The 24,165-nt window shown below is 35.7% G+C and overlaps 1 protein-coding gene across 7 annotated transcripts in view; it reads left to right on the forward strand.

Annotated features, from left to right (window-relative positions):
* The window catches only part of LOC126770030 (RNA-binding protein Musashi homolog Rbp6), a 487,537-nt gene extending 464,071 nt beyond the window's left edge, over positions 1 to 23,466 (forward strand). For 3 of the 7 annotated variants that reach the window (XM_050489153.1, XM_050489159.1, XM_050489160.1), the window contains 7 exons: positions 4,034 to 4,118; positions 5,967 to 5,999; positions 6,888 to 6,968; positions 16,331 to 16,396; positions 16,743 to 16,963; positions 18,614 to 18,680; positions 18,919 to 23,466. In XM_050489153.1, coding sequence (XP_050345110.1) covers positions 4,034 to 4,118; positions 5,967 to 5,999; positions 6,888 to 6,968; positions 16,331 to 16,396; positions 16,743 to 16,963; positions 18,614 to 18,655 — 528 coding nt within the window. In that variant the 3' untranslated portion in view covers positions 18,656 to 18,680; positions 18,919 to 23,466. Of the gene's footprint in view, positions 1 to 4,033; positions 4,119 to 5,966; positions 6,000 to 6,887; positions 6,969 to 10,809; positions 11,026 to 16,330; positions 16,397 to 16,742; positions 16,964 to 18,613; positions 18,681 to 18,918 lie in introns of those variants that run through there. The other 4 variants (XM_050489154.1, XM_050489155.1, XM_050489157.1 and 1 more) reach the window with 4 other exon arrangements.
* The last annotated feature ends 699 nt before the right edge of the window (positions 23,467 to 24,165 follow it).

Here is a 24,165-nt window from a genome sequence, read left to right on the forward strand (position 1 = left end):
AATATATTTGATGCCTATAAAATATTAAAACATGTTTCTAGAGACAAATTTTACGAAAAAAATCATAGTGATAAGAAGTAGGGATATTCTCAAAAATAATTTTACGAGCTGTCGCTCGCGACCATCTAGGAATTTATTTCCAGCGTTTCAATATAAAGCGATGCGAAATACACGAGTGGCTGGAGGGCTATCTACGAAACGTTGCAGGTAACGTTACCGCTTATCGGCGACGGGTGAAGACTCGATCGTATATCTGATTTGAATTTCGCGCATTATAGCCCATCGCACCCCTCTCCTCTCCTCACCCTTTGAGTAAACACTCAAACAATTTAAGCATCGTCGCTGAACGGAAAAGCGTCTACCGTTGCTTATCTTATTCCTTCAAAACAGGTAAATATGGAAAGAGTTTCTAGGTTGCGGCACAGTGTTTCATTATCCATGACCTGTTGAGTACAAGATTTGTTACTCATCTTTACGTAACATCGCCTGCTCTGAGTAGATTTTTTCAGTTATCAAAATTTTATGAAAGGACTCGAGCAGTTGCGCTTAAAAGAGTCATTTTTCAATGAGCCATCCTAAAAATCCAAGCAAGGCTCTTTACAAAATTAACTCATAATAGAAGTCAGGTTAAGGTTTTAAGAATTTTAATATAAAATTATAATAAGGGTCTTGTATATACTTACTATTCCTATACCTATCTATAAAATGGTTCGCTATTTATACATCAATGCTCCATTAGAAAGGAAACAAATATCCATTTTTTTGGGACGTGTTTGTGGAGCTCTTACCTAGTCTCCGGTTCCCACGATTCGCCTTCCGTTTGGCGGCAATCAGGGCCAAGCTTGCGACGTTCTGTCAATACGAAGCCGAGAGGTTTGCCTGATAAACTTATCACACACCCCTCCTTTACCCCCTTTGCGTCTTCGTTTATCTCTCACGTACATAAACGTGTTCTTACAACACCAGCACTATATATATAAATCACGCGTGAGCCACGATGTAATATATATTATTCTAAATTCAAAAATATGTTAGATACAAACTTTTGTGTAAAAATATTGCTCCAAATTTTACTATTTACCTTTACGTTAATTATAATAGTTAATTTTTATTTAAGAACTACCGTAACATTTTAACTTTTTATACAATTTTTCTCTTTGGCCGGCTGCCCAACGTCCACCAAAAGAATTTCGAAGAAAACAGTGCAAGAAAACAAACGCAAAATCTTATAAAATGCAGTTAACGTCAATATATATGAACTAGCACAGTAAACATATACCGTACTTTCGTAAAGTTGCAATATTTTGTGATTTCTTACCTGGCTCCACGCTTGAAAGACACTTGCATAAGTCTGTACAGTCATTCTAACGCTTAACTTTCCACATAATAACAAATTTATTACAGTAATAAAAAACTGTCTATAAACGTTATTTATACAACTACGGATGGATTAATCGTATTACCTTTAAAAATAAATTATTCATACAATTTTTCTAGAAGCACAGTTAAATTAATCATCATAATTCATGTCAAAAACTGTTAAGGAATAAATGGAAAGACATTTTCTATTTCTTTTCAGTGAGTTGAAATGTTAATTAAAATATGTAGTGCATACTTTTATATAAATATCGATGAAGAAATAAATAACAAGCATCAAAATTTATTTCCGATTGTGTCAAAATATTCTTGACTATTTGCGACACATATTTAACAATAAAACGAAATCACATTTCAACGTCAGTACGTGTTATTCCGTACTGGCATTTAAATTTATTGACTTTTACATATGAATTTATTTAACCACGAAAAAGAAATTGGTCAAAATCAATCGAGTAAAAATATAATGACTGCTTTTATATTTGCGTTAATACGTCTCAAGTCGCGAGTGATCAGTGAAGGTGGCGAAGTATAAAACGCGGTCTTTTCTAGCGAAACAATTAAATTTCGCACACATCGATGGGATTAGGGGCACAATTTGCGGGCGGTAAGGCTCAAGTTCAAGCGGCAGTAAGCTTCAACCTATAGGATCTTAAGTCCGCTCCGTTAAACCGAGATCCTTGCGTCGATGTCGAATAGTACTCGATGGGATTCGATCAATATACAACCTCGGGGGCGCGTCTACCTAGCGGGGCTAAATACAATTTACCTTTGTTATTTTTCGTGTCATTAAACTGCGTCGCGATTTCGAACGCTTGATCGGAATTGCGAACTCCGATGCGAATTGTTTGTGACCTTTTGTTTCCCACTCCGCTCGCCAGCGACGCGACATCAATTAACATTGGATCCCGAACTGAATTTTCTTCAGAAGTGATTGTATTATCGTAGACACACGTATAAGTCTCATTTTAAAATTGATCCAATTGTCCTTAACTATTTTTTTTTTGTTTTGTATAAAAGATCCGAAGTCGAAGTAAAACTTCAATCTCATTAAAACTTTATCAGTTATGGTGACATTTGTCCCATAGTTTGCGTGTTGCTGGACAAATGACGACGACCACTACGCTGGCGTAGATCTGGTTCATTTGTAAAGCTTTATCGGCAGTGACAAATTGCGATTCACTACTTTTATGTTGCAAAGAATACCGATTGTGTTATGGAAAGCTTTCAAGCCATTGTTTTATGCGATACACAATTGTACTTCCTAGTGTTAGTGTAAGTTATATTTACATATATGTAAGTATATTTGTTATTTGAGTTAAAATTATAAAACAAAACACTGAGCTATACAAACATTCCTTATGAAAGCCTTTGTTGATACGTACTACTTGTATAATCTAAGCTTTTAAGTTCAACTTCACATGTTGATTACTCAATCTTATCTAGGCATAAAACTTGGTAGAAAGACACTTCACATGATGGAGCCTTACTCTCACTTCCCCGCGTTAATGCAAAAGCACGTAGTTCCACGTCGGTGTTGAAAGTTGAGCAAAGTGCACAAAGTGCGCGAACGCCGCGGCAAAGCCTTCATTTGTCGGCTCGTGACGTCCGCGTGACAAATGTGGACGGGACTTTATGTACCGTACCTACAACGAGAACGCGTCGCGATTATGCACGCCGATGAAAAATGTTACTCCGAGTTTTAGTCCGTCTGCCAAGCGGTTTTAAACGTAACAATTTGTCATGTGATATTCAACGTATATTCGTGAAAATGTACTCGTTTTGAAGTTGTAAGTCTTTCTTTTAACAGTGACTTATAGTCCAAAATTTTTAGATTAATGTGAGAAAGTACATACCTTTTTTCTTTAAAAAACGAAAATATAACAAAGCGATCTATTTCAATGACGTTAACATAATTTAAGCCTACATACTTTTCTGTGTGGATTTCATTTGGTAGCGAAATTTCTAATGCTAGAGGTTTGGGTTAACGTAGATTGGGTAATTTATACTTGCCTCCAGCCTCCCCGCTTGGGTGGGGAAGGAAATACAAGCTGAAGAGAACCATACCGTTCGTTAAAATTGCTTAATGGATCGATTAAACGTAGAGTTTAATTATAAGATACATTAATTTACCTTAGTGGATGTTATTTTTATAAGAATAAATGTTATTTCTCTATTACTATTAACATAATATAATTAATGAAGTAAACAGGGCAATTAAAGCAAATAACAATTTATTTATTGAAAATAGATCTCATTATAGTTGTATATTGTAATAGCAAATAAATATTTCAAACCTTCTGAAGTTTGTCATCTTGTACAATAAGCATTCAATGGTAAGCTCTTTGACTTAATAAAGTATATTAAAATTCAATTTGTGAGTCGAACCGTGAAGCATAACGGATTGTCGACTGATTTTGTCACCCCCTTTCTTCCATAATTTTACGACTCACCCAATTTTGTGATGATATTTACTTAGTGCTGTCAAGTACAATAATAGCAATTAATTCTTAAACAATTAATGTCGTTCCACTAATTTCTTGCGGTCGTTAAGCAAACGAGTACACCAACAAACTTAGGAAATAATACATTTTATTATTATTATATTTTTTATATTTTCTTTTGTCAATTTAACAATTTTTTTCATTTGTTACAGGTGGAATGCAAAAAAGCACAACCGAAAGAAGTCATGCTACCAGCTAACTTGGCAAAGACGAGAGCCGCCGGACGCGGCGCCTACGGTGAGTTGCTAGGTAGCGCCGTGGCAGCCGGCGGCGTTCGTTACGCTCCTTACCCCATTCATGCGCCGGCGCAGCTGCTGGTGACGGGTGCAGGAGTGGGTGCAGGGTCTACCAGCGCTGCTACCATGTACCGTCGTGCGCTTGCTGCCCTGCGCCCAACCCCGCGTCCCCCACGTCCTACTCTTGCACCCATTACCTTACCCCCCCTTGCCTACTCAGTTTCGGAACTCCTGGGAGCTCATGCACTTGATATCCCGACCCTATACTCTCCCCTCACTCACTCCACACTACCGACTCCTTTGCCCCTCTGATCCGCGATTCTTTTCCAACAACACCCCCATCAACCCTTCTAATTTGTTGTGCTAAATTGTTTTTCGTTAATTCAAAAGTTTAGTGGAGTTATCGCGCTGCGCTGGCGAACTGTCCTATCCATTCCCCGATATCTCTTACATTCCTCTGATCTATTGTATCCTAGAAGCGTATTATTTAATGTATCTAAGGAAACAGATAATATCCAAAGTGTCTTATTTTAGTAATTGCCATTAGAAAATCAGTTAGATAGCAAATTTTCGAAATGTGTACCAGCATAAATTAGAAAAACTATAGAGACAGTTGTATACAAAGGTTTATATAAAGGTTACATTTTATCAGATAGTAGAAGAGAATCATCTGGAACAATTTTACGTAGGGTAATAGAGAGTAATATTTTTCTACCAGGTAGTAGGCGCTTAAAGTCATTTGATTTATAAATAGATAGAAGAAATAGCAATAAGCCTGGTATTTTTCTGATTTTTACGTAGATTCTAATGTGAAATAATGAATAAGGACCCTATGGTTCTGCTGATTCTTGCCAGTTTTGACTACATTTCCATCCATGATAAACAACTAATGCAGCTTAGAGAACAAATTCTAGATACGATATACGTATACATGCGGTTGATTCGAAGATTTTTTTTTGGAATTAATATTTTCTTAAATCATATTATATTCTTTAGCATTTTACTATAAATAGCTTTGCAACTTGATGTCGGCTTTTCAAAAAAATGTTATCATTGGAAGAAAAGAGGTACCTATGAACAGTCGATGTTACTTATGAGTTTTGTGATTTTTAGTAAATATATTTTGTATTTATTTAATTTTTGAATTATATATATATTTATTAGATTAGGTAAATTATTCGAAACGACAACTATGTACTTATAGAATTTTAGAATACTTAACTATATACTTTTATTTATATTGTGCAATGCATATTTTATTAAGAAGTATGTATGTTCATTATTAGTTTTATTTAGTTTGTTTTGGTTTTATTTATTATTAGACGATTATTTGTTACATATAACAATAATGTGTTAACAATACACTCGAATATGTACTTTCTGAAGTAGATCTCGTATTAACTAATAAATAGTATTAATTGTATTAACTTATTAAGTAGGAAAAAAACGGTAGTACTTAGATTAATAAATATCATTTCTAAAATATTTAAAGACGTCTGTTTGTTTAACATGTTTAGTTATAGACTAACAATGTGTAGAATAGATTAACGATTTAAGTCAATATATAATCATCTTGGTGATAGAAAACTAATATACCCCATTAAATTCATATTAGTATACTATTTGATGGTAGACGATTCTAGAAATTTTGAATAATGTTTAAATTTAAAATTAATATAAGCATTTATTACACATATGTTTGTAAAATCCACATGAACATCGCCAAGCAAAATAGTGTCTCACGTGTACACTTATGTTTCAAATATTTAATGTTTTTATTAGAACACACAATTTTATAAATTATTATATAAGGATCGATCAATTTATGTAAATGTTTTTACATTTCTAGATTTCATGTGGTCATTGGGTGCTCTTCCTGACGGTAAGTTTACAATTCACATTATATTATTAAAGTCAATCCATATCTTTTTAAACCCGCATCTCCAGATCATTGTTATGTTGGAATGTGTATGACCAATGTTAATAATGTTGCTATACCCCAAAGCCCAGTACCCTCATTTTGAGTATACCAAAACGGATCATATATAAAATAACTGGCTGAATATTTTACTTGAAAATAATAGATACGACGATAAACTTAATTAATGGATTATCAAACAGCGTGTCGAGGTGTGCTTCCATTGGCCGTAATGGATCACGTGATCTGACAGATACACTATTTTGATTGGCAATAATATGATAAACGATCCGGGGTGGTAATCATATCAGCCTCCGTAGACGGTCCGGCCATCAATCATTTACATTTTTATACCGGACTTTATGTTCACAAAGCAGATATTGCAAACATATTGTTTTGTATGTAACATTTAGAAGTAATGTCATATTAGTCCAGAACTTTTCATGTCTATAGTGTAGCATTAGTTTGTAAATGAATTACTTTGTTAATGAAATACCATTAAGACGTCTGTTAATTGAACAAGACCATCGTTAGTTCACTCACAGTGCGCTACATTTAACGATGTTTACAAAATATCGTCTGCTGGACAATGTCCAAAGCGATGTCGTACCGAGCTTGTACGGTATACTTTAGCTACCTTTTATGTGATGGGTCTATTTTAGAATGGGGCCAATGGGACATATGTTATGTATCAAAAGTTTATATGGACTAAAAGACCAGTGTAAGCTTTAACAATACCTATGTTTGATTAATGTTACATAATTTAAAAGCAATCCAAATACTAAGGGCGAGATTTTTTTTTTACTGCTTTATTATATTTTAACAATTAATATGTGTTTATTTGTTGTACAGGTTTCCCCGCAGCGTACGCCGCCTACGCGGCAGGACGTAGCTATTCGGGCTATCCTAGCTTCGGGCTGCCATACCCCGCAGGTAATCCCCTGGCGAGCTTGCACCACCAACTGTCCGGCAATCACTACCACCACCTGGCGACACTCCTGCCATACCACCCACTCGAGCTCAGTGGGGTTTACAATGTACACGCCATGCATCTGTGAACTCGCTCCGACGACAATGCATTCCACAAACTGCTAACGATTCGCAATCGACACTTATCCGCTAACCGCCTAACTCGTCAACCATTTAAGTAACTTTACGATCCATATGGCTTTTCGTAATATATATTGTGGTGACCATGCCCTAACTACTATTTCACTAACTTGCGCAAAAGCAACGGCAAAAGTTCGTGTGAACTCGCACTAACAACTTTACTAACAAGTTAACACCTCTAACAATGACTGAGCCATCTAGATAAATCTGCCACGCCGTCAATTACAAAACGTCCAAGTTTTGAGAAATGCTATTTATTGTTTACCTCCAGAATTTGGTCGAGAGAATCCGACCAAATGCGAGCGCCTCGTTCTATGTTTACAAACGATTCTCCCTAACGATTCTCAAATGCTACGCGTCAAGCAAACACTCCAGCGCAAATACCGCGTTAGCTTCGCCCTCCCCCCGCTCCGCTCGCGCCGCGCGCCTGCCGCGTCACCGCCTAATATTACGCCATTGCCTACTCCTCATTAACAGCGAAAGCTTTTAAAGAGATTTAAAGAGATTCAAACAAACGAACTGAAAAAGTGACGTCCTTTTTGTGGTAACTTGTATGTAAATTTCGGAACCGACGACAAAAAAAAACGTTAATTAAACAAAGAAACTGGAAGGTTTCGGTTGATCCCTTAGAATGATGAAAATTTAACAATATTAATTATTTTACATTATTCAATTATAACGTATTTGAACGATATAATATGCTGTCCGATCTTCTACGGTCACGTAAACTGTCTAATTGCTATGTGCGGGAGATAAGCGCAGCTGTTCAAATAGACTCGGTCGCTATTTGGTTAACGCCGTATAATTCAGTAATTTTACCTAGAATCGTACCACTAATCCAACGGATTCATATTAAATAACAAACATGTTTAAAATCTACGTCCAGAAATATTAGTAAATGCACATTATGTTCAATTTACTCAGCACATTGGTTTTCCAATAAGTAGTAAGTGCGATTTACTGCATTTTTCATTCGTATTAGTCAAACAAATAGTTTGCCGCTAATTACTTGTACGCTACAGTTTAACTGCACGCGACATTGCGTTATTTATCAAAAATAATGTTTAATATTGAGTGATTGAAAGGAAAGCAACGTAAAAATAGCTATATTGTTTCACCAAAAAGAACTTAAATTGTAATTAAAATATTTCAAAACAAGTTTCATTGATATCAGAATCATTATAAATTTACACAAAATGATCCAAATTATAACGTATTTACTTGCTTTAAAAGAAATTAGCACTTTATGCATGTTAATAAAATTATTAAAAAAAATATGTAGTAAATAGAAGTCTTGAAATACGACAGATCTTATGGCGAAGTTCTTATAAATGAACATTTAAAATACATAACTTGCTGCTTTCAAATTAAATATAGAACTAAAAATTAATATTTACATCAGCTTCAGTACACTATAACTTAAAACCTTGAATAAAATGCAACTCAGTAAATATTTTCTTAAAAAATTGCGAGCTACGAGAGTGTAGTACAGCTGGGACAGTTTGCACCACGTCGCTGAATAAATCTACAATATTTCTTAGCCTGTGATCCGTTGTAAGCCGGGAACGAAATAAAAACTAATACTGCAGACATTCATATACAATTAGACAGCTCGGACGACCGAGGCTAAGGCATTAAGCCTTGCTGGATCAACTATAAATGTAATCTGCATATTTATTGAATATTTTAGTCTAGACTGTTATTATTCATCATGTAGCAAGTAATGCTTGGACTTTGTAGGTAAATCGACCTGTTTATCTTTTTAGATGTAATCTATATAGCGTTTTAAAACTAGCACTATTATACGTATTCATCTTTATAGCATGCTGTAGAGGTTAGAACTTAAATTTCTCTAGAATTTAAACAGGACTGAACACAACTTGAAATTCTTTAAACGTTGTTAAAAACGTTATTATATTTAGTGTTATTTCACTTATTTTAAAAATTTAATTTTAATACTGCATAATGCATACCGTTTTATGTTCTTAATTACATTATTACTCAGGTGTACGAAATGATAGATTAATAAATTGCCATTACTCTCGTGTCAATTTGACATTAATGAAATGATTAAAGTTATTTATAGGGGATGCCAATGAGTATTTTTCGTCAAAAGAACGTAAAATGAAAATGCATCATTCACCTACCAATTAAATAATAAAATTGTTTTTATTGATATCGTTATAAAATATTGACTTATATATAATTTTATATAATATATTTGTTTTTTATCTCAATCTGATAATAAAACTTTTCTTTTAATATATTTCCATTAAAATGACTTAATTATTACTATGTTGTGTTCAGTCAGTACGCAGTTGTATATCTAAGTAACTTCTACAATATAAGGAGACAGTTAAGACAAGTAGAAAATTAGGTAACTTAGGAGTTAATTTCAAAAAATTACTAAGTTTAGAGGATGAGTAGGAAATTAATTCGACATTAGACTTTTATTTGCGTAGCTCGTAATATAGTTAGCTTAGATTTCTTTTATCACATAAAATATAATCGAGCTTGGAGAACGTTATTTTATTATCTAATTGAATATTTGCTATAATTGTAATGTACTTATGTAGATATATACCTACTTTGTGTTTCAAAGTTATTTCTCTATTATATTTTATATATTTACACTGCTTAAGCGATAATGTTATTAATAATAATATTTATTCATGTTGTTGTGTAATATTTTTGGATGCAAGTATTTTATGCAACCTTCGTGTTAACGTTATTATAAACGGTTCAATGTTTTAAACGATACGAAATAATGATAAAATCTCCCCCTCGTAACGAACAATCGATGAGATTATTGACGTTTCATGGCAAAGCCGTCGCTTCATCACCACGCCTCGCAATAATTTATTTTATCAAAATTAAGGTTTTTATCAAAATTATTACGTAAAATATATAAGTTAATTCGATCATAAATCGCTACGTGTGCGACCGTCCTTATCGCCATCCTCTAAACTAGTCATAATATATAAAATAAGCTTAAATATATCGTGTAATGTAATTATATTATATTTAATGTGTGGCTACTGGTTATAAGCGAAACCCATTACTAAGTCGTATCGTTGATTTCGTCATTAAAATAATAGCTTCACATTAAAAACGTAATATCCATGGAAAAATGTATATTGTGATCAGCATTAAATACCTCGGGCATCAGATTAAGTTACCCCAAGCTATTGATCTATTTGCGTGTTTAGATCCACTAATAGCAAGTAAATTATAATTTAGTGAATAACACCGTGGTTTTGAAGATATTTGGAGTTCAATTCGATATATATTATAACATGTAATGATCCCCTTTCCTGCATTTTGGTTGTGCGTGATACAAATCGAGATTACTTTAATACGATACACACAGAAAGTTCATCATATTGTGCGTGTCGGAAATCTTAAATCGTCAAATCAAAAACTGTCAGTCCCAAGTTTTTTCATAAAGATAAATAAAGGTATCACTCCGCGTTTACATTTTATTTTATTAGCTTTTATATTATTTTAAAATTCACATTAATTTAAAGCGTAGAAATACCTGGGTTCTGGATAACGTAGTTAATTTTTGACATAATTTTTATTTTATTTAAGCGCCGCGGTTCTGTCGGAGCCCTTCCGAGTTCCGTGGCGGGCTTTGTAGCTTTTTTTTATTTTGTTGCCGCAGGTGTAGTGGGAGTTATACCGCCGGAAAGTCGTCTGTTGGTCGGTGTGGAGTATGTAAACCCGGGTGGGCTCGGGCAGGGCTCGTAGGCCGCCGCCAACGCCCGCGCCGCGCCGCCCGCCCGCCACACGCCACAACCTAACCACTCTCTTACCCGGAACAACCGTTAACGGCTCCCGGAATATCTTACGAAAACAAATAAATCTTTTCTCAAGCGAATATCTCTTTGGTATCACGCCCTCCATTCTCCCCCGAATCGCAGCTAAGGAATGCAATGTCGCAAACACGTACTATAAATTATAACAATGGTTACGCGAATTCGCAGATGCGTACGTGAACAGATCGCCCGACTAGGTTGCCCCTATAGCTCGATATGAAATAATATTGAAATAAAAGCGGTTTCCATCAGGAAGTTTATCCAAATTTTAGATAAATAATAATTTAGGTATCGTAAATTGCTACTTTTTCAAATTGTAATGTATCCCATGTGTCAAATTTATAATGTATTCAATGTATTATGTAAGTCACTAGTATTGTTCTTATCACTGTTTTGACATATCGTCTTAATTTTAATCGTAAGGTTATGGTATTGTGAAGCCAATATATTTTAAAATAAAGGAATTTTCCGCTATATAAGCAAAACGTTTATCGTTTACTGTCCGACTGATTGCTTGACAATCGAGGTCGATCATAGCCCGCTTATTTAACATTCGTCCGCTTATCGATTGCGACCGCAATAAACTAAAAGAAATAGTATGTAGCGTGGAGTTGGCTAGCGTGCGGTGAAGTTTGATTATTTCTTATTATGACCAAAGTTTATGCTTCGGGGTTCGAATGAATTTTAACGTTGGTTTTCCGTTTTCTGACTCATCCAATGCGGTACATGCAGCGTGGTGTCCGCGGCGAGTTCCCCCTCAGCAGACCGGTAAGCACATGCATGTGCGTCACGCGGGGAGGCATTACCATATAACGGTAGAACAGTCTGTCGCGAAACCGTGTGCTTTTAACCCCGCTGGAGGCTGGCACGTGCGACCGCGGTCCCGCCGATGCATCTGCGACATTCCTCGCATTCCACACGCTTGCCCTCAGAATGCAGCAAGCGGATCAGACCCCACACAACTATTTTGCATAGTTCGATGCTATTCGCCTGCACTCACTTGCTAAGAATGTAGATTTGTTCTCGACGAAGAATACAAATCTTACTAAAATAAATTTCTTTAGGATTGTAGTGTATTGAAATAATTATTTGCTGAGGCGTCGAGTGACCGCGTGTCGTGAATGTGCCAACTCCATCCGTATTTCAAGATATTTGTCCGTTAACCCTGTTAGTAACTGTAATGTTTAGTGCTTGTTCTTTAGGTCAGAGCGCAGTGTGACCTCGCTCCATGTAAACTCTTTATCTCTCTCTCTCTTTTTTCATATATATATTTATATATAAATTAGATTCTCTTGTAAATCCTAGAAATAGTTCTCGATAGCATCGGCGAGTTATCATCGCCCATAGATAAAGAGTGCTGTGTTTGGATGGGTCAGAATTTTTATTTTATAGTTAAATAGATTTTATTTCTTGAATGTCAATAGATTATTTACTTGCGCATAAATAAATGCGTTAGTCTAGCAAACTTCATCGCCCATACATTATCTTAGAATGTCATCGATGGAATGTCGACACGGTAATTTTATACCAAAGTTATTTGCATTCCAAATATTTTAGATTAATTAAAGTAATAAGCGATCCAAAACAATGTAATATAACCATACAAAATCATGTAAAAAGCCTTTTAACCCTTCTGGAAGTATACGGCTTGAAAATGGTAATTTAAATCATTTAATTAAACACAACATTATTAAACATATGAACGTGGATGACGGATTTATCTAAAAAGAGTATCATAGTGTTATAATACTATTGATATCGACTGAAACGAAAACGATAGTGTTGACAAAAAAAACAAGAGAAACAGCAGTTTGGTGAATGGAGAGTGCAGTCCACGACAGCAATAGGGCGAGTAATATTTATCTTTGAACTTTGAACTAAAGTTTGATCAGTATCTTACTTTATTGGAGATATAGAATAGTGTAGGCAAAATTTTGCGTAAGCTGAATTTCTGTTGTGAAATTTATTATAAAACGTGTGGTAGACTTATAGAATTAAAAAATGACAAGTATATTAGTTAAGCTTAGACTTACATTAATAGATTATAGTATAGAAGGTGAATTAGAAAGTCAAGAGTGAAATCTATATAAGCAAAATTTGTAGACTTAATCTGGCCAATTATGAGATTTAACTAGCGGAGTTCAGAATAGTCTAGACTTAGTAATTTTATGGCGGGCGATTTCCTTCCTATTGTAAATTAGTGAAGCTTTAAAAATTAGCGTGGAAAGGTTTTTCGTACCGAAGTTGTATAATGATTTCGAAAATAAATAAATGCTTTATAATAAAGATTTTTAGCGGGTAGTTAAGTAAGCGATCGGGTAGATACTTGTCGGTATAATTATGTGATGGTGGTGCAAACTCATTTTATAGTCGTATTTATTTAATTTAGTATAAGAAATAGAATAGTATTTAATGTATTTTTTTAATCTGTTGTGCCTTAGGCAAATGGTATTTTAGGCTGAATAATAAAAAAATAAGAAATGTTCAACGCAATTAGACTATTAGTAGTCATATTCCTAATTTAAATATGAAACATAGAATAGAAGAAGGTTATAATTTTCTGCTGTAGTCTCCAATGTAGCTGTAAGCGGTGTTTCCCGCAAGTATTATATTATTTGAAAACGAGGGTAGACGATGTTTGTTAAATTATGTATAAGTAGAACAATTTTAAAAATTTCTTACCTATTTTTCTAAAGTGTGAATTTTATATTACGCGGTTATTTTTAGCTTTTTTTAATATCGCTTTTCGTGTTAAAGTAATCTATGACTGAACAATCATACACTGACATCAATAAAAGGAGGTTTTAAGCTGTATGAATATTATGAACGGGATGCAATAAAAGTTATTATAGTGAGATTTAAAGAAGGGATACGCGCATGCTTCTTTGAATTACAAATGGCGAAGGGTGGCGCGTGCAAGGCGACCGACTACATAGCACAGAAATTCCATTAATTTGCAATTGAGATAAGTCCCAGCTAAACCATCGAAAATCCGCAAAGCGTATCATCTTCGCGGTGAGTTATTGATGGCGGCTATTAAATATACGTTTACGGCATGGTTTGTGTAGGATCGACCTTACGTGTTCATTGGAATAAAACGTTTCAATCGCGCCAAGTCGGTAATGAAGTATGGGTAATTTCTTATCCTTCGGCACGGTTACTGGATCATACATAATATACTAAATACATATATTACATACATTCTTACACTTATACACATTCGTTCAATTCGAAATAATTTAATTGTAACAATTTTAAATAAGTTGTCTTTACGGCTACTCTTCATTAAAGATATTATTTAATTATAATAAAAAGTTTCATCTCTTGAAAAATATTTAGACATAAAAAGTAAGGCTTACTTATGATGGTTTCAAGAGTAAGTCTTCTCGAACTACGCCCTGTGAATATTTTGCACGGCCGTCATCTTATTTCTGAAGAAGAATTATTAAGTTTCGTCGAACTTCGCAATTATGAAAGTTCGAATAGCTCTCGCAAGACGGGCTCTGAATTTATAGATGAATGTGTGCTTCTCGAGAGGTGCGGGGCTTACTTGGGGTGCGAATCACCTTACCTCTATAAAGTCCCTACGACTTCGCAGCAAAGCCAATAAAATTGGAAATTGCCTGGTGTTAACTTGTAAAGTCATTTTGTATTTCTATTACCTTATTAGGACGCTTTTCGAATACACATCGATAACCGTGAGGAATTACGGAGTCCGTTCAAGTGTTCTGAATTGTAAGAGTACACAAGGATATTTAAATAAATAATACTAACACGGTTCAAGAAAGTTAAGCGTTTACGGTCAAATTACATCTGGAACATGTGTTACAATGTAAAGCGCAAAGTTAACGTCCGCCGCAGCTGATGTGGCCTGAGTAGATAAGTATGAAGTTTCTTCACACCATTTGACGGTAAAGAGAACTGCTTAAGTTATAAATTATTTTACGTCAGAACACACCTTGAGATCATGTTTAATTGGCTCTGCTTGTGACTTTGTTACTTGTGAACCGAATCATGAGCTGAGAACTCGCCTACCTACAAGTAACTACATATATTAACAATACACTTAAAATATGTATACAATAGTCTTATAAAATGATATTTAACAAATGTTACTCCTTTTTGCTATTATGTTACAAAATAGACAGTAAATGCTGGTGCTGTCGTGTAATGGGAAAAGAATGAGGTACGTGCGATCGACACGTTAACGATCGGTAGACGTGTCTGCGCTACTACTCAAATTCTTATTTATTACTCGGCAACCCTCAAATAAATAGCCTCTCACATCGCAGCGTAATATTATTAAAATGTGTCAGCATTTTAGTGAGGGCCGGTGAGCAAGCGGACGAGAGCGGGCACGAGCGCGGGCCAGGCGCCCGTCGCGCCATCTATCATTCATCCTCCATTACTTATATTGTACTTTTTTTGCAAAGTCACTCGCAAGCCGGTAATCACCTGGTGCGGCCGCGAACCTTCATTTTTCACACTAAATCATAACTCGCTCATCTAACAAAAATAAAATTTGTCGTACAAGCCAATAGGACTAATGGTCGTATTATGAACAAGCAAAAAAGGAATATTTATCCGTTATTAAGTACTTTCGAATAAAATGTACCACGATTATTATAGATTAAAAAATAACACTTTAAAATGATTACGAGCAATAATTCCACTTTGATTAATTTTCTTCGACCATGACGGTATAAGAAAAATTTTAAAAGACGTACTAGCTGTTACTTTCATTTACATTTTACTAGCAATTGAGACTAATTTAAAATACGAAGACATTAAAAGCTTTGAAAATTGTGTACAAAATAGTAACTAGGACGGGAGGTAAGGCGTAGCGAGTAGCGAGTTACTGAGCGCGAGCGGCGTCAAGCCGCTGCTACGTGCACCGTATGCTAATGCTTCTCTCTATTCAATAAGCAGACCGCCGCGTGCCACCGAGAACTCACGTCAGATAATTTACTGGATATTTTGTAAAAGTTTTTTTCGTCCTCTGTGATTTATGCGCGCGAAACTTCGAGCTCCTTTTTCATTTGAATGCACGTGACATACGTTATATTTTTTTTGTTTCAACATCATCTTACCCCGGGGAGTCTGAGCCGTCCTCATCCGTCAGCATGGTATCTGCCTTCAACAACGTTATTATTCATGCGTATACGCGTCTCTAGTTTACGATGCTTAATACATTTAATGCTCTACTTTCGGATAAAGTGATTAAAATTTAGCAAATAAATAGAGGTTGGTAATCATACGAGATAAACACAAAAGATGGTTCAGTCATAGATCTGTGTGTTAACATTATGCGAGTGTGCGCGTCACTCGTGTACGTGGAGCGAATGCGAACCATGTGTATGTTTGCAGTGGACCTGACCAACGGCCAACTCACACCGAATAACAACACACCGCTGCTCGCGCAGGCGCTCTCAGGTGAGGACGCCTTCATAACATACAAACATTCATACATTTGCTTGTTTGTCACCGTTGTACTATAACAACTATAAAACTCATCTAATATCACTACAAAACACCATAACATTATTATCATAAGCTACATAACCATGCTTCATATTTAGCTCCTTATAAATCTAAATGATACTAGGATCTTAAATATTTCTCAAATTAAGATAAACATTCGATATTATCTATTTTGTTTATTTTTAATGTGTGATTTTAATAAGTAGACAATTATCTGTAAGTTTAATCTTTGTAAGAAGACATAATATACTCTATGTGCAAATTAAACCCAATATTATTAATGGTATGTTTTCCACAGTGATGAACAACTATCAGGCCGCTGCAGCCGGGTTTGGGCCGCCTGCCTCACCGCATACAGCGGGTGGCCGAGCGGGGTTCCCAACTGCTAGCTCACCGGGCCCAGCACTTGATGTATACGGGTCTGCAGCGGACAGCGTCGGCTACGTGCAGGCAGCTAGCCCTCAGCCCTCTGGATTCCCCGCCATTGCAGTCAGCCGTGCGCCCCTCAATTACACCCCAGTGAGTTCAATTACAAATCATTACGGGAATGGACGTTGACAATTTCACGCTTATAAAAAACTTACATTACACTACATTTCATGAAATAATTTTAAACGAATGAAATAATTCGATTTTCGAACGCGTAAAAGTTATAACAACATGAAATTGTAATATCGTACAAAATCATTATCAATAAGGTACAATAAATAGTACAATCTATTTGATTACAAAACAAGTTAAAAAATCTCAACTTATTTTATTTCATGATAAATGGGATAAAGTTATTAACTTTCGATTCCAACTTTTTTCATTTGTTACGTCATTCTCAAAAATGCCTATTTCAGTGAGATTCAAATGAAGGCAATTCAGAAAATTGTCCCTGTTCGAGAAGTTTCAACTGTCACGGAATTCAAATTAATGTTTGTTCTGTTTTGTTTTTCTTCAGACCTCTTGATTTGTGCTTCTAAGACGTTGAAATTCGTTTAATTCTTTTTTTTAAACTACATTTTAATATATCTGATCAAAATAAGACATTAATAAAGAGGGTGTAAATAGACTATTAGGCAATGCATGCTCCGAGTAATGTTATGTCTAACGATGTGAAGCGACACGTGACAGGCACCACAGACGCAATTAGCAGTTGACGACACTCTAAAATTTTAGCGAGACGGTCCAATCTCATTACCGAACCGATCTTCCTCGTCGCTCCTACGGCATAATCACCATAAGTTAGCGAGCAAGTGAAGCGTGAGAGATGCGATTATAAAGTGTTCCGAAATATGAGAACGGCGGGCGATGGGGGCGGCAATCTACGCGGTGCACTGCCGCGGGTAATGGCTTTTTAAAACTGCGACCGTGCTCCATAACAGCTTCCCAGAGACGCCATCAGTCTTCATTGCTTGTCGGCACCCGCTATTGCCGCCATCGCCCTGGAGATCTTAACTCCTCACGTCGTAGTGTCTTCGAGACATTTTTCAAACTACTCTCAAAGCTTTTAGTTTTCTTTACATATACTATCACTCTAAATCTGTACAGTAAATATTATATAGTAAGGTGTTAGATAGAATTCATTTTGAGACAAATAAGGTGATATATGTATAACAAATTTATCATGGAGACACGACGATATTAATGATAAAAATGAACAGTCCAGCCGCCGGCCGATTCTGAGCGTGGCTCATGTGGTTCCTGGGTGTAAAACGGTCTTATTAGGTAACGGGAATGCCCCCACGGGCAATAACCGTAAATCAAGGAAAACAAGCGGTGTAATTACCGTTGCCGAGCGGTCGCGCGCCGCTCTAACTCATCCACTCGCTGTTTTTTATTTTGTTGGCCACTGAACTCGCTACCACTCTATCGACTGTGAACTCTAAACTTAATACCGTTGACTTAGAAGAGATTAAATGCTTAATCACTTTATACCCTAGTATTTTAAACCTTATTAATATATTTTTGTTTTCGAAACGCTCGATTTTTTTGGAAGGTTGGCGAACAAATGGGCCTCCTGATGGTAAGTGGTGACTGCAAAAAGTACAAACGAGTCTTTACATCATGAATGTGTGACCAACATTGGGATTTAAGATATGTCCTTATGACTATATTATACATTTATAAAATATTATTTTAGAATGATTTTCTAAATTACATTTTACGATTTTCCTGTTACAGGGACCCTTGATTCCTGCGGCTTTCACCAACGGTTATCATTGAAAGTGTTATAGCACAAATATTTAACGTGAGTATTATTTTTTATTGTATGGTCTCGCCATACACAATTAAAATGTCATTACGTGGAATGGCGGTTTAAAACACTGGTGTGTGTAATTATTGTCGTCGCAAATACGTACATCCAAGGTTTTGTAGTACATACTTTTAACAGGTGTTTATAAAATAAGAATAATCAACTTTTTTTCACTTTTTTATAAGTACATTTATTTTTTTTTGTCGATGAAATTAACCGTTCACACGTGCAGGTGGCGAGCGGCGTGGCGGCGCGTGATTTACCATCGTAGTCCCTACAATTCGCAACTTTCATCAACTGGCCGCACACGCGCCTACGCATCCACAGCGGCCGCAATCCAACTTCCGCGCACGCCGCGCCACGCGCCGCATCGGCGACGGTCGTCTAATCCGTCCGGCCACCGCGCGGACCGATCCGTCGACCGCGGCATCTCAACCTCACCGTACCCTCACCACCACAAATCCCAACTCTCCCAACCCCACGACCCGACCTTACTCTCCCCTAACCCCGACACCTTGTCTATTGTAAATAATGATAATACTTTTTGTCGTGTGAACGAGAGATAGTCTATTGATTAAACAGGTATTTTTTCAAATTATTCTCGCTTCGACTGTACTGTAGATGTGTTGTCAATAATAAATAATTAAACTACAAAAAAAAAATACAATTCGTAATATATAAATGCATCTAGACGTTTTCATTGCAGGGAGGTATATCTTAAAATATTTTATTATTCATAGTTAAATTACAGTTTAAGATGTAACTTGCATGTCTACTTTTCCATTCGCCTATTTTTTATGTTATGGATAGGGGATCGGTTCCGTGGCATACAAGAATCGCATCCGATGTTCAACAATTTCGCGTACTAAGATTTTTCGGTAGTAAGCTTTTATATTTAAGAGTTTTAAGCGTCAGTAGGAACAGAGTATCGGGCCGAGATGCATTCGCAATAGGCTTGTCCCCCTCGTGTTCCGCGTGTATAGAGTTGAGTTTGTCGGTAGCGGTATAGGTTGGTAGGGGCCGGGATGCGCTGGCGACCCGGCCGGAGACAATAACGCGGTTTGCGACCGCGCGTTTGCCGCGCGCTATCTCGCTCGTCCACCAACACATATTTTATTCTATCTATTTTTAATATTAATGTCAAATATTAACATAATTACTATACTAATACATATTGCGCATATTTTACCTATGAATGTAATTAATTTTCGCCTAATTCGAATTGTATAAAATCACCTCGGCTATTCTGTTTCCGTAGAGAAAATTTCTGGATTACTTCCCTATAAGACTATGTTAGTTATGCGTATACATACTTTCTTATTAATTATATGTATTATGGTATAAAATTTTATCCTAAGGATAACATGATCATATTTACGATTCATAAGGACATTTGAAAAGCTAAGTCGGAACATTTCAGGATAAATATCTCTCATCGCATTAAGATAATAACTCGTTTCTATCTTGTACCTTTGAAAGTAGGTATTGTAATTATAATAAAATAACAATTTTGTGCATTACGTAATTAATATCTCATTGTTTCTTACGATTGTATTTACCTTAATATAAGACCACTGTTGAATATATTTGCGGCTCCAATAGAAACGCGGAGTCACACAGTACTTAGTCGTATTTAAAGTTTTAATCAAAATAATAATTTTAAACAATAAAATTTTCATACAGAATAGACCGTAAAATCACACGATTTGAACTCTTCAATAAACCAAAGACAGGGATATATAAAAAGCCACACCAAAGTGCGCAGGTTTGAGGTAATAGAGTAAAATATAAAGTCAATTCATTAATCATATTCGTTAGGTACTGGAAAAATTTTTGAAGAACACCTTGTCTAGTTTGCAACAGTAAGCAGTAAGACACGCAAGTGAAGCGCGTCCATGAGATCGAAGTGATGGCCAGCCTCTAACGGAGCGGTCTGCGCTAAGCCTGCGTCTCTCACTACACACGTGCACTCGATTGCAATCATTCGTTGTTTACTATTATTATTACTCATTACCGACATCAATTAAACATTAATATTATAAATCTAGGTATTAAATTTTAGGTAATAATAATGAACAATCTTTTAAATGCTATAATTATATAAATACGTTATAAATATAAATGTTTCCTGTTACAAAAATATTGAAAATGATACGAAATAAATCAATATTCTTTTTAAAGGTAATTTATTACTTACGAGTATGTAGTTAATTGAATAATGGAGTGTTAAAAGGAGCGTGCCAGTCGCCGGGCGGTACGCTCGCTTCGCGTTTTTTTGTTCATTCGTGCCGAAACATCGTTCGCTACGTGAGCCCGTGCGCGCCCGCGAGCTGCGGCCACGCCGCGCCCGCGGGTTGCGCTGCGCACATCCTGCAGGAGACGCGACCGCTATTATGTTGTTAAACGTTAGCTAGGAAATTGATAATAAAATCGAAGGTGTGAGTCTATATAAGACGGTCGGAAAATCGATATCATACCTAACAAATTAACGTAATTATTTGTTTTATATTTACGGTGTTATAGGTATTTAAGACATTTTTCTTAGAATATTTAATTATTACGATGAAATGTTATAATTGTTAGGCCCAAGCCGACGGCGGAGCGACGCGCGCGCACCGTACCGCCGTCGACTGTCTCATTCACTCATACATCCTCACTATAATTATATTTTCTTACCGACCTTTTTAAAGTAGGAAAAGCGTACACGGCCGCTTATCCCCGTGCGAGTTCGAGTACAAACATACATACATAATATAGTGAGAGACATTCGTTTCGCTCGTTCGTGAGAAGCCATCGGTTCGCCGCGACTGCACCGAGACGACACATAATGACAAATACTATTGTAAATACATAGTTAGCCGCATGTAAAAAAGACGTATTAGTCGATACTCGAGACCATCTGATCGATTCTATTAGACTCATTCGAGCTACAATCAGGATTAGCTTTATACAGATTAGTTTCATTGTTGTTGTTATAGTTTGTTAATACGGTTTTTGAGCTTGTTTCGTTAGTCTCTTTAGGACTTTCACGCGGGTCATCATATATAATTTTGTTAAAATGCTTCGAAAATTAAATAATTTATACGATATGCTTCAAAGAAGGATATAATTAAACATTCGATTGCCAATCAAATTGCAATAATTTAAATGTTATTTAATTTTTAAAGCAAAAGCTGTATAATTATGACCAAAAAGTACTTTAAAAATGAATAGTGTTACTTGCTAGTGGACTATAATGGCCCGCGTGTAAGGTCACTTGCGGCTCGGTGTGTGTTAGGAATAAAATTGACGAATCATGTTGTCTTAAAGCGATCGCTTTGAAATAACTTATGGTTCTTATTCGAGGATATTGCGTGATTACTCGCATTAAAAATAATATCACTTGTGCAGTTTTTAAAGCGACAAGGCATTCAATAATTTAGAAAGTTTTAGAAAATACACGAACACAACCAGTCAATTGTTAAGTAATGCGTATCATAGAGTTTAGTTCCAAGAATAAAAGCCATGATTTATCATTGAAATCGATCAATAAGTTTTGATACTCACCGCCGCAGCCGCCTTATTCTCGCTTGTTCGTTTAACGCATTAGTTAATTTCAGTCGCCATTTTAGAAATGTTTCTATATCAAAATAAAGACTACGTAATAATATTTAATAAGCGAGATCTCAAATTTATTTTAAAAATTCGTTATGTGATCCTATTACTGCGACTTATCGTATAATATCTATCTAAGTAAAGATTAAAAAAAATAATTTATTATATTTTGTATAATAACATTCTACATTACTTTACACTATCTACTTTATATCGTTAATAAAGATAATAATTAATTTTAATCTAATAAAGTGACAGACTGGTAAAGTTCGTAGAGTCGCCGAGGCGGCCTTAGATCAGTAGCTTTGCATATTCGGCAATGGCCAACTTAATGTTTCAAGGACCAAAGGTATAGTTATTCGCGTAGAACCGGACGCGCATTGGCTCCACACGAATCGACTTGAACCAATCGGTTGTATCATGCAGCATCAGAGCGTGTCTGTGAGAGTAGCAATTGAGAATCAGAGGCGGGCTGAGGCGGCCGCCGCTGCGCCCGCGTGGTGCGGCGGTGCGGGCGACCGCCGGCGCTCACGCAACTCGCTCCCGACATCAACGGCATCCCTCCCGCCCCCGCGCAACGCCGCCCGCTTGGTTTCGTTCTCGCGGTTACTTCTCGATTACGTGCTTCGCGTGCTGACTGATTTTCTATAGCAATAAAAATCAATTACCTAAGATTTTAAAGTAAATTTGGATTTATATACGTTCGAATTTGGTGTCATGTACATTTAAAATATTAGAGAAAGGAGATAACGATAGGCGAACGATCCGCGACGCAGTTCGTCGCGGGATCGGCGCATTATTTTCGTCATTTCTTCGTGTAATGTTACATGAATCTGTATACAATATGGATATAAATCGTATTGATGAATAAATTAGTTTTTATGGCATCTCTTTATTAAAATAATGATAATATCAAACATTTTGTAAAAAGCGGCGAGTATGCCCGTCGCCCCGATTTCGTGCACCAGTGCACTTTAACTTATTGGAATATTACATTATTATAACGTACATAATACTATGAGATATATAATCATACAGCCTCTTGGGGCGCGCGTGTATGGCGATGTATGTATACACATTGTGCAATGTACATATACCTATTATAATACAATGATTTAAGACAAGGTTCACATCGTGCCGTGTGTATGTGGTAATAAATATAATATGGACATTGTTCAAACAATAACCAGTTGTTTTATTTCATTTTCAACACCTTACCCTTACCTTTATAAAAAGTAGCAACACATTATAATTTTTAATATCAGAAATATTCAAAAAATATATAAAGCTTCGAGTTAAATCAAATTTAATTTTCAAGAATAAACAAATAGTATTAAAACAAATTATTAAAGAATATATACATTATGAAGTAGAAAAAATCACAGCTTCAGAAATAATAAATTTGATTAATTGATCTAAATGAATAAAAAGATCTCGTAAATGCTATAAAACCAAAGTCTCATAAAATATTCTGTTGTAAGAGTAATTTAGCTATTCAACACTATAATTCCATATATAAAGCTATTCGTCATCTAAGTGATAAACAAACCTATATATTATAAGTCACATAATTTATAAGTGAATAACAACTATAAACGAAAAGATGATAATTAAAATAGAACTATGATAAATTACTAATATATATGAATTATAGTAACTATTTAAATGTACACATTTTGTCTGTGTGTACTCAATATACATTGAATCAAAAAATATATATATAATAATACAATTCTTCCCGACGATGTGTTCGAGTTTCCTGGGACTAGTTCTACGAGGTATGGAGTCATATTCAACGATGGCGTCGAAGCAGGCTGCGGCAATGATATGCATTGTAAATTAATTATATATTTAAGCTGTACAATACAAAATATATGAAAAATAT

This window comes from Nymphalis io, chromosome 8, assembly GCF_905147045.1.
Source record: "Nymphalis io chromosome 8, ilAglIoxx1.1, whole genome shotgun sequence".
Taxonomy (NCBI): Eukaryota; Metazoa; Arthropoda; class Insecta; order Lepidoptera; family Nymphalidae; genus Nymphalis; species Nymphalis io.